Source organism: Cricetulus griseus, chromosome 5 (assembly GCF_003668045.3).
Source record: "Cricetulus griseus strain 17A/GY chromosome 5, alternate assembly CriGri-PICRH-1.0, whole genome shotgun sequence".
NCBI classification, from domain to species: domain Eukaryota; kingdom Metazoa; phylum Chordata; class Mammalia; order Rodentia; family Cricetidae; genus Cricetulus; species Cricetulus griseus.
In genome coordinates, this window is record NC_048598.1 from 86388066 (window position 1) to 86400297 (window position 12232).

The following is a 12232-nucleotide window of genomic DNA, read 5'->3' on the forward strand; positions in this document are numbered from 1 at the left end:
TAGAGTAGTTCAGCAAAAGAAACAAATGTGTGTCTATGTGAACAGCAAGAACAGGAGAGACAAAGCAAGTAAATGGCACAAAATCAGTAACTTGTGAAAATAAACAAAAATTACTATTCTTTTGATTTTTTTTGTGACTATTTAAAAATTAACAAAATTTGAGGGTACTAAGATATGGTTAATAGAAGCTTGGTTCTCGCTGTGGCCTGAGGTGAGATTTAATGGCCCTTGCATCCCTGGGCAGCTGTCCTGGGACCGGATTACAGCAGTTCTCTTGGAACACTAGAGCTTTTTACCAGAGCAAGTTGTTGTAAAGTGAGTAAGCCCAAATACTAAGTTGTTCTCTGGCTTTCTGCTGTATGACATGATCACCCCTCTCACTTGGTCTCATCTTAATGTGGTGTATCATCACGTGCTTCAGCCAAGAAAGCCCTCACCAGGACCAAAGCGACACAAGCACATGCCTTTGAACCTCTCTACCCAAGAGCTCTTCTCCGTTAAGGGCTGCCTGCATCGGTTTCTCAATATAGTAACAGAAACAGTAACACACATGGGGGGAAGTTCATTAATTGTCCTTGACCACGTAAGACAGTAGTAGCACATACAGAATAGTCATTATAACCCAATACACAAGAGTAATCTGCATATGCATGCAAATTGATGTCCTTCCTTCCTTCATCTGTATTCCTTAGAAAAGGTAATAGAAAGGTTGTCCAAACTCAATTCAACTGAGAGTAAGAGCCCATCTCAAAAGTAGTTTTCATTATCAATAGATCAAAAGAACAAGGGAATTCAGCCCAATAACAGACAACATTGAGGCTGATAATCTTACCTCCTAAAGCCGAGAATTAGGCTGTTTCTAAAAGAATTCATCGATAAAGGCAATTCATTGGATTCCACTGCAAAAGAGAACCACTGTCACAACATTTCAGGCCAAGCAAATGAAACAACCCACACTGACTGTGCTACAAATGGTCTGGTGACCTGTTTACCTGCCTTTTCACTTCCAACTCTATTAAAAAATAAAATCTCATGTAAAGTTACTTAATGAGGCAACACACACATTTCTAACAAAATATCCTTTAAAGAAAGTCTTTCACTTTCTTTTTACCAAAGAGCAAATTTATATTATTCCTTAATATAAACAGTAATTAACTTGAATCACCTGGCTACATAACTGAAACTGTATGTTACTGGGCACCATGACACAGTGAGGAAATTAGAAAGATGGCTTATCCTTACCAAAGCCAAAAGTAAGTTATTTCTAAGAGCTGTGTTGGGTCCTGGTGAACCATGCATTTTGTTGTTCCATTTTCCACCGAAACACGAGAACAGCAGCTAAACACAACAAAGCAGGCAGGCCCGCCCTTCTGCCATGTCTCCAGCTCCGCTGCTCTTGCACTTCTGAGCATTTGCTTGCTCGACTACATGCTTGGCATTTAACAGTCCACTACTTGGAATGTTTCAATGCTGATTGCTAAGGCTGATTTTTCATGTAAACCTCGGCATAAAACTACTTTTTTGACTGGACAGTGGTGGCGCATACCTTTAATCCCAGCACTTGGGAGGCAGAAGCAGGCAGATCTCCATGAGTTTGAGACTAGCCTGATTTACAAGTGAGTTCCAGGACAGACAGGGCAACAGAGAGATACCCCGACTCAAAAAAAAAAAAAAAAAACACTTCTTGCATAGAAGTAAATTTTTTATGTATATTTGGTGAGTTAAAATTAATAATGACTTTCTTTCTATGACCTTATAAAAATTAAGCCAGGTAGCTTACTCTTTATAAGTTATATTTATCATCTTCAGGACTTGTCTCCTTTATGAATTTCTTTTATCCCACTCATTCTATCATTCAAAAGCCACTTTACATGTAGTGTAAAGATTCAATTAACTAGACTCTACCATTATAATATATATCAGCAAGCAAAAACAAAATCAGAAAGTGCCAACAGCAACCCTGTCTGTAACATAAAACTAAACCATACCTCTCTTTTTAAAGAAAAAACCTGCTATGTTTTAGTTTAGTTTTTCCACAATCTGAATGCCTACAAATAATATATGGACATGCTAAAAAACTAAGACTTTAAAACATTTATCAATCAAAATAAAGGATGCTAAAAAAGCCAGGCAGGTTTCCAGGTTCAAGGCCAGTCTGGTCTACAGAGTGAGTTCCAGGGTAGCCAGGGATACACAGATAAACACTGTCTTGGTAGGAAAAAAGAACTGTAATTAATTAGGGGTTGAAGAGATGGCTCAGCGGTTAAGAGTACTCCGTGTCTGTTCTTCCAGAGGACCTAGGTTCAATTCTTAGCACCCACATGGCAGCTCACAACTGTCTATAACTTCAGCTCCAGGGGATCTGACACCTTCATACAGACATACATGAAAGCAAATCACCAATGCACATAAAATGAAAATAAGTGAAATCATAAAAAAGAATATGCTGGAAATGACAAAGTTGAAGGCAGACTGCCTCTGGTTCAAAGGGCACCTTGACCCAATCACCTACCCTCACTGTGCCTGTCTGTTGGGGGAATGGGCCTTATGTGAGGTTCGTGAGCAGCAACTTACATTTTGAAATGCTCAGCAAGCATTAGCTGTGCTTTTTGTTAGCCAAAATCTGGGAACAGCTGCAGAAGTCACCTCAATTTCAGAAAACTGCAGATTTGTTCCATGTTACCCACAAGCTCATCAATGACAAACAGGACCCATTTTCTGGTTTACCACATGCCCAACTACCACTCTAACAACATGGCATCTTCAACCTCCTTCCAATCTTAGAATTACTTCCAGGATAGCCACAAGTTCAAGCCACACACTGGTTTCTCAGTAGGACCTTAACAAGGTTACATACTGGAATGGTTCTTGCTCAAGCTGGACAAACTATCACGTGTACACTCTCAATGGCAACTGAAGTCAACACCAGGTCTACTTCTTACAAGGAATACTTACACAGTGACAGAATGTTCTGTAAGTTCCCATTCATTGCTTCACTTCTCATTTCAGCCTGGGCAAATTTATTACTTTTAGGTAGACATCCATTTTCCTGGGGATAAAGCATACATCAATGGCTATGTTTGTCAGCTAACAACATTTTCATATGCCATTCTAACTTCCTACCTTTCAAATATTTTATCACCATGTACCAAGATAATCTATTATCTTTCTAAAAAATATCTTCTGAAACTATACACAGCTGAGTAACTGAACGTTGGCAAAAAGAAATTTTGTACTGGAGTGCCAACACCCAAATAAGCACTATCAAGACAGGTAGGTGATCTATTTACATTTTTTACTACTCAAGACATGGCAATCCTCTCATTAACAAAGCCTCAGCACAGAACTAAAATGGTAGTTGAAAGAAACACATAATTTTACTTTATGTTTATGGACTTTTTGCTTGCATGAATGCCTGTGCATAACAGGCATGCCTGGTGCCTGTGGACCCAGAAGAGGGTGTCAGCTCTGCTGGAACTGGAGTTACAGCGGTTACAGTTACAGGTTGTGTGTGCTGAAAATCAAACCTGGCTCCTTAAAGAGCAGTTAGGGCTCTTAACCACTGAGCCATCTCTCCAGTCCCAGTAAAACAGTAATTTGACACACTTGGTAAAGATCAAACTTAATTAACTCCAAATGGTTTATGACTTGTCTCAACATTAAATAATGTAAGTGTATGAACCAAACATTAGTTCAAATGTTTTCATATACTAAAATATTACAAACTGCCCAGACAATAAAAGGCAAAGAATAAAAATAAATCATGATATATCTATAAAATATCACACAAGCATTAAACAGATTTGTACAATTACATATCGCTATAGGATACCCACTTTTTCCAAGAAATTCCTTAAACACACTTACATATAAAAGGAAAATGTTAAGAAAAACTGATTATCTAAAACGTAAGACTATTTCAAGGAATCACCTATGGATGAGTTATACAAAGTTTTCAACTGACTAGTAGTCTCCATGTATTAATGAATGACATACAATACTGTCATAATCTTACACTGATAAAAATTATTCTTAATGTGTAGCTAAAAACCACAGTAATACCATAAGGTCCATTAAGCATTTAACAGTAGGGTTGTTTCTAAACCAATACTACGTAATACTGAAATTTTAACAATTAACACAAAAGGTAATCGAAATAAGAATAGGAGTAATCAAAATTCAGGCAAGTTTACAATTTAGGTATAATTTTCTCCTAAAAGAGATAAACAGTCCTGGAAAAACAATAGTAGTCACAGGACTACACTGGAACCTTAGGCTGTATTTCTGCAAAGGATAAATTATGCAGAAGGCCACTGTTTACCAGTAATGTCTAACATAAAGCATGTGCAGCATGAGGTTAATAGCTGCTTTTGAGAACTAAAGCGAGCTGGGGAATGGAGCTAGCTCACTGGGCAGACACCATGTCCTGGACTTGGGCCCTAGCACAGCATAAAAAACCCAACAGGTAAGCTGGGTGGTGGCGCACACCTTTAATCCTAGCACTTGGGAGGCAGAGGCAGGGGGATCGAGGCCAGCCTGGTCTACAGAGAGAGTTCCAGGACAGCCTCCAAAACAATACAGAGAAACCCTGTCTTGAAAAGCCAAAAAAAAAAAAAAAAAACCCCAAAAACAAAAACCCAACATACTAACATATGCCGCCTACTGTCCCAGAACACAGGAGGTGGGGACAAAAGGTCAGAAGTTAGCCAGTGCCCTGGAGGCCCCTATCTGCCCCTGAAAAGGAAGTGAGGAAGGTAAAAGTAAAACCACTCAAGATATAACTCCCAATTTTGGGTTTTTGGTTTGTTTTTGTTTTTGTTTGTTTGTTTTGTTTTGTTTTTCAAGATAGGGTTTCTCTGTGTAACAGTCCTAGCTGTCCTGCTGGTCTCAAACTCACTGCAATCCACCTGCCTCTGCCTCCTGAGTGGTGGAATTAAATGTGTGTGCAACCATCACCTGGCTTAAAAATGTAATTCTTGTATGGTGCAAGTCGAATTTCTTTTTAATTTTCTATTTCACTCTTTTATGTGTCAGTGTGTTTGCCAGCATTCATGCCTATATACCTCATGTGCCTAGTGCCTACAGAGGCCAGAAGAAAGTGTCAGCTCTCCTGGAGCTGGAGTTATAGGTGGATTCTGGGAATCAAATCTGGATCCTCTGCAAGAATGGCAAGTGCTCTTACCTGGGGAGCTCCAAAGCCAACCCTACAAATGACATTCACAATTCCTTGCTTCATCTGGTACGGTCAAAAGCATGGCAGGAACACGATGTTTCAAAGCCCAACAAAGATTATTTTTCAAATACAGAATAACAAATATACTATTATTAATATATTTAGGAAAATTCATAAAAAAATTATTTTAAAAAAAATGAAAATTACAGTTTCCTTGGTGAGACCAAGGAGTGAATCTTCAATGTTTCTGTATCAGGATAGTCTTATCAACACATCAGAACTGTATATACAAGACCATTTTTAGTTTTTCACTCAGTGGTGCTTTTTTTTTTTTTTTTTAATGACAATGAAACATTAGGGAGAAAGAGTATTTTCTTCAGTTATGCCATTAAAGGCACACTTGTACCCACCTGCAAAGCAGCTCGAAATGATGCTACATTATCAAAGCATGGAAACACATAATTTACATATGTGTCCTGATCAGGATCTACTCCCAATTCAGTCATTATTTTCAGGATATCCATTATTCCTAGGAGATAAAACAAAGCAGGACAGAGATAAAGAACTTAGCATTCAGGGAAGTCATGAGGTTAACCTGGTTATTCCTCAGCAGTTTGTCTAAAAACAAAACACTGTAGCAATTGAAATAATCCAAATTCTAGGGAAGCAGACATGATTTACCTGTGCCACTCTCACCTCCTGAGACTGCCTGTCATCAATCAAATACCTTCACCTTATTTGGAGGCAAAATTCTACTTCTTGAAAAATAAGGCCCTCTATTTTACCCTTGACTCAACTAACACTTTTACTTTCAGGGCTGCCCTCCACACATCCATCTACAAACAACCCCTTCATAGTCTTTCTGTTTTTTGTTTGTTTGGTTGGTTTGGTTTGTTTTTTTTCAAGATAGTGTTTCTCTGTGTAGCTTTGGAGCCTATCCTGGCACCTCCTCTGTAGACCAGGCTGGCCTCGAACTCACAGAGATGCCCCTGCCTCTGCCTCCCAAGTGCTGGGATTAAAGGCGTGCGCCACTATGCTCAGCTCAACCCTGTATATTCGTATCTTTATGCTTCCAAACTACATCAAAGGAAGTTTGGTCCCAATTCCCAGCTTCTCTCATTTATGCCTGCTTACTGAAAATATTCTACATAGTGACTTTTCTATTCATGCCACAGAGAAGAGTGGCAGTAAGAGGTCTCAAAAAATCTTGTTGGAGGCTGGTGACAGTGAAATCCATGCCTCAAATTCAACAGCAATGCCACTGTCCTGTTACTGAAAACTCATTTCAAATTTTTCTGACCTTCATTTCCCAAGGTTCTTCTCACTCCTCACTAAGCAAGCACTCCTGAGCAGCTGCAGCCTCGGCATCCATCAACATCATCCTACCAGTTTATACTGGACGTTAACCGGAAAAGAGCTGGTTCATTTCACTGATGAGAATGTGGCTTTCTATCTAGCCCTGCATGCCATGACAGAAACTACACAAAAGCATACAGCCCCTTAACTGTTCCATGCAAGGCTACATAGCACACTTTCCTATCTTCAGGACCCCCAGAAGAGGAGGTCTAAAGAGTGCAGATGGTTTTAAATGCTGAAGGACAACTGACACTCTTGTACTATCAAGTCAGCATCTCCAATAATCCATAGTCTTCTGGGGTTTTCCAAGTAAAACTTGGATTGGATTAAAAATCTTGCTCTTGATTTTCAGATATCCTTAATCTAAAACCTGATTTGTAATTTCCAAGGGACAGAGAATGTTACTAGTCAGTGTAACAGATACCGAGTGGCGGAGACATGAAGCAGTATTACCAACATGCAGAAATGATGTTGAACCCTGACATAGTGACAGCATCTGTGGCCAGTCCCTCGGCCCTTGGCTTTTGGTTCCCTCATTAATATAATGTGAGCTCTCAGCACAGCATCCTCAAAGGAAAGGCAGATGTACGACAAACCCATCTAGTTCTAGCTAGAAACAGTCTTGTTCTTTTATGGTTCCTAACAATTAATGTAGCAGCCAACTGAAAGGGTAGACATTACAATACGGTGTCATCAGGAAACTTACCTGATACACAGACATTTCAAAAGGCACCAAAAGTATTTTCCTACCTGTATAAAGATAAAGAATACTAACATGCCCAAGCATCTGATCAATGCTTAAGTGTTCTGTGCTACAGAAATACTAGGTTAAAGGTGACTCCATGCTTTCAGAACTGGAGGATATACAAAGAGTTAATCAACTCATATTGTTTTCACAAAGACTTTTCTAAAAAGGATTCAGAGACTTTTATAACCAGAAACAATTAGGGAATACTTGTTTCACTATTTCCTTTAAACCAGAAGACAACTATATATTTAAAATAAAATTGCAATGTGAAAGTCTGCTAAAAGCACTTTTTTTGTTGTTTGTGCATTTTGTTTGTCACCCAATGTCACACTAACAACTCTGCATCTCATTCCAAAGCACATTATACTGTGAGATAAAATGAAAAAAGACCATTTTTGTTTCCCCAAGGGGGAGGCACTTCTGTTAAAAGCATCTTTTTATGAGATACTCTTTCTGATTACCAGTAATGCAAACCAAAGAATTAGATACTGTGCTCTAAAATTTAATATTTGTTCCATTTTATTCCTATCCTATAGACATCCCATGTGTACAGGGAAAGTATGCTAAATGCTTAAATGTACTTAAGAAGCTGAAGTCTGAGCGTTTCTGTCCTTCAATCAGCAGGCTGTCAGGGCACCAACACTACTTTACAATAAACACAACTTTCTCTGCCTTCCCTCATGGAGCTGAGCTTGGGTAAGAGTAGGCTGGCCCACAGAGGACATGGCCGCACTTTCTGTTTCATGAACTCCATTATACAGAACTTCACCATGGCTAGACAAACTGTTTACAACTATAATCACAAGTTTGAATATCTGTTTAAGAGGTGAACTAAGAAATGAAACTACGGTGAAAAATAACACTTTAGTCATCTAACACTATTCCAGTTCCTCATGACATCTAATTCTCATAAATAAGCGTGATCTTAAAGAATTCAAACAGATATGTGTTCACTCTGACCAACTCCATGAAAGGCAAACCTCACCTTCAAGATTTTTTGTTTTCTTATGTTCAACCAGCAGTGGCCAGAAGTAGTGAGGACGGATAGGAAAGCCTTCTTCCTTCAAGGCCTGCATCACTGCTTTTGCCAAAGCTGAAAAACAATCCATCATATGTCATCAAGCTACAGCACAGGAACTTCATGAAGCTGCTAATCATAACTACAAGGATACAGTACCGGTTTTGTTGTTTAGTAGAGCACACTGCAGGGTGAACTGCAACGGAGAGCTATGTAACTTGGCTTCCTTCAGCTTCTTACAGTAGTCTATGAGTTTCTCTGTGGGCTGAGGGGAAAGACATCGGGTCAGCCGGACAGCCAGAGCCTGACCACTTCACTTCCTACAAACAGTCAATCACTTTGGCAATGCAAAGTCTCAATTTCTCCCTTTCTATCCAGAAATATTCATCGCTAAAGTTTCAGGTTGTTTACAAGCAGGCTCATCTCATGAATTTTCTCCTACTTTAAAGCATCTCCTCTCACTGACAACTACACAACCTACAGAGTGAAAAGAGGCAGAATACCGTATTCATTGTTACGCAGTGCTGCAAGAAGAAACTGCCAAATGTATTCATGCTCTCTTCCTTTGACATGGGTAATGCTAATAAAATCTGGAATGCAGTATCTTCCAACTTTTCAGTGACTAAAAGCAAAATGAGGTTCATTGCATCTAGAAAGAAAACAGAGATGTGTCATCGCTAAACGGAGCAATCAATATTAATGAAAAAGCAGGGCCAGCAACATGCCAAGCTTTATGAGCTGAGAGGTTCATCCCCAGGACTCTTGCAAGCTGCCCTCTTTGACTTCCATACATACCCTGTGATAGATGCACAACCAAACACTCAAACAAAAATTTTAAAGAAAAGGCAAACACCAAAAAGATGTAGCTACATATGTAAGAATGAAGTACTTGCTAATACCATATCCCTGGAGCACTCGATTAACTCACATATATTTAGCTTATTACACTGGCCAAGAGTCCTGTGTTTACCTCCTACAGTTCTCTTCTGTTAAGGACAATATAAGCTGAACCTTTTGTATCATATAAGAAACACTACTCCAGGTACTTACAAGTCATGTAGATAAAAACTTAAGTACCTGGAATATATCTTCTTTCATAGGTAACTTTTTCCAGAATTTGTGAGACATACTGAGGATATCCAGCCTTACTAAAGGTGACAATAATATGTAATAGATCACGGTCCGTAAGATAATGATCCAACTTCTCCACGTTCTCCAAAGTCTAAAGATGGTTGTAGTGATTGAAATGAAAAATTAGAAGTAGTAAAGCTAAATAGTAGAAGTCAATATCTTAATCCAACAGTAACTGTCACATATCAAAGTACCCAACTAAGAATTTTCTTTGAATATTACTCTTTACACGACATCTTTAAAGCTGACACCAACTATGTTTTCTTGCTTCACAAAAAATGTAACACAATGACTTCACTATTGACTTTCACAGCTTGAACGATACCTGCTTAACATGGTCAATGTCACCCTTCTCGGCATATGCGTTCAACAAGGCCAGATACGTGTCTGGCCCAGGTTCAATGCCAGCCTCTTTCATCACTGTGAGAATATTCTCTGCATTCTCCATATCCCTATAAATTATTTCAAAGAAAATGTAAGATTGCTGAATATAATTACCTAGTCTAAAGCATATTGCTTAAGCTTACTTACATCACTAATTTTACATCTTACATCTCTGTGGCTTTGGAAGCTGTCCTGGAACTAGCTCTTATGTAGTCCAGGCTAGTCTCAAACTCACAGAGATCCACTTGCCTCTGCCTCCCAAGTGCTGGGACTAAAGGGGTGCGCCACCACCACCCGGCCAAGCCCAATTTTTTAAAATTGAGTAATTGTAAATTTTGTATAACACATTTCATAGAAGTTATAAAAATTCCAGTGTACTCCACCTCATACCAGATTGTCTGGAGGAATAAACAAACATGTCCTATGAGTCCTCTACATAATTTTCTAGGACTCAAACCTTTCGGACAAATCAAAACCCAGATGGAAAATTACCCAGCTCTTGCATGGCCTGTAACAAGAGCACTGAACACTGCCTCGGTGATGGGAAGGTCCTTCGTTTTCATAAATCCAAGAATCTTGCTGCAGTAAAAGAGAAGTGACATTTATCAATGACACTCGCTAATACGTCTATGAACCAGGTCTTAAGTTATTTTTGTTTAGCATAATAACATGTTCTTGTTTAAAAACAAAACAAAAAAACAAAGTGAAAAATAATCCCCTTCTTGTGAAATTTTATTCCTTGAAGTATCAATAATTCTGAATACTCTTGTTAAAACTACTAAGAAAGCTAGGACTGTGACCTCGCCCATGTGAGAAGCCCTAGGACTGTGGCCTAGCATGTGTGAGAGGCCTTAGGTTCAATCTCCAGCAGGGAGAGGAAAGGAAATGATAACTAATTTGGTAAGGAAAAAAAATCAATTCATTTAGTTGAAATAAGATTGTATATTAAAACCCACTCCTTATTTATAAGCAGAGAAATATTAGTTGATTTTACCTGAATTAGTGGGCAAAGAAAATATTCCTACTTTTATAAATGAACAGTTTAAATGGCTAAGGATAGCTTCCTTAGAAAATAGTTTTGTTTTTTTTAAAGTAAATCCAGCTATGCATTGAAACAATTTATACTTCTGTTCTAATTAAAATAGCAACTTCTACTTCTTTCCCTCTCATATAATTTCATCTTATTTAAATCTCATTACTAAATTTGCTACATTGAAATACTTCTGATATAATTACCTTTATAAAGAATAACTTTTCAAAAAGGTAGATAATTCTAGAATTATACAACTTGCAAATCTATCTGTATAAACCTACATTTAATGATGATGAGATAGTTTGTCGGGTAAAGGAGCTTAGGGACAAACCTAACAATGGACTTTAACCCCTGGAGGTAAGCCCCAGAATCTACACGACGGACAGAGACAACTCCTCCAAGTTGTCTTCTTAATTTCTACACTCATTCGTCCCCCCTCCCCTGCCACACAGAAACACAAAATAAATAAAATGAAACTAAGAAACAACCCATATTTCTAACAGATACACACCTGGCACCCTCAATGTCTCCAACATTACAATAGGCAGCAATCAACCTCTGGTATGTTACCTGCCAAAGAAATGGGCGGCTTAACATTCTCACACATAAACGTTCTTTGGGAAGCAGCAGAAGTAGATATGGCTATTCAACACTCACAACAGCAGCTACCTACTCGATTGGGTTGAATGTTTGCTCTCTCCATCTTTGCCAGGAAATCAGTAGGTGAGAATTTGTATTCATTCTGAAGATATACTTTAAGTAAAGCATTGTAATGGCTGACATCATACACAGTACCTATAAATGAAATTTAAATCAAATGTTTAGAAAAGCACTTACCATCTCATCCTTAATACAGCTAAACTGCAGGTACTGATGGCTGCTGACTACTGAAACAGTACTGTCTTCATGTGAGAACATGCTGACAATGCCTCTGTATTTAAAGGTGACAGAGGCATTCCTATAGAAAGCAGTCCTTACCATGCTGCAGAGGACTGTGACCATATCTGTTAGGACTACCACTCAAACCCACTCTACAAAAGACACTATTGTTGGCAGTGCAGTGTGACTCTCTCACCCATAAAGGTGTTGGGCTGCATTCACAGCTATTCTCGGATGCACATGACCTTCATGTCACAGATTGGGCAAACTTAATTTCCATGAAACATTTTATTCTTAATCAATTAATTGTATGTGGCACAATAGTGGTCATTATCTGGGGTCAGTTTTTAAGATTCTAGGCAGTTATATTAAATAAATTCTTCCTTGTTTTCCATCTATATAAAATACTATTTTCAGGAGCTATTCTAAGGGATCTACACATAAATGCTTGGTTATTCTTCACAGATTTCAGGCAAATACTTTTACTATTCTCACTTTACAGTGAGGAAG

At 38.5% G+C, this 12232-nt stretch overlaps 1 protein-coding gene across 3 annotated transcripts in view; it reads right to left on the bottom strand.

The window, feature by feature from the left end:
- Window positions 1-12232, bottom strand: part of Lrpprc (leucine rich pentatricopeptide repeat containing) — an 80261-nt gene that overhangs the window by 52023 nt on the left and 16006 nt on the right. For all 3 annotated transcript variants that reach the window (XM_035444917.1, XM_035444916.1, XM_027417943.2), the window contains exons 4-14: window positions 11517-11638; window positions 11355-11413; window positions 10303-10389; window positions 9752-9878; window positions 9373-9517; window positions 8799-8944; window positions 8455-8560; window positions 8263-8370; window positions 5584-5702; window positions 2956-3049; window positions 833-899 (exon numbers count right to left, since the gene is read on the bottom strand). In XM_035444917.1, coding sequence (XP_035300808.1) covers window positions 833-899; window positions 2956-3049; window positions 5584-5702; window positions 8263-8370; window positions 8455-8560; window positions 8799-8944; window positions 9373-9517; window positions 9752-9878; window positions 10303-10389; window positions 11355-11413; window positions 11517-11638 — 1180 coding nt within the window. The remainder of the gene's footprint in view (window positions 1-832; window positions 900-2955; window positions 3050-5583; window positions 5703-8262; window positions 8371-8454; window positions 8561-8798; window positions 8945-9372; window positions 9518-9751; window positions 9879-10302; window positions 10390-11354; window positions 11414-11516; window positions 11639-12232) is intronic.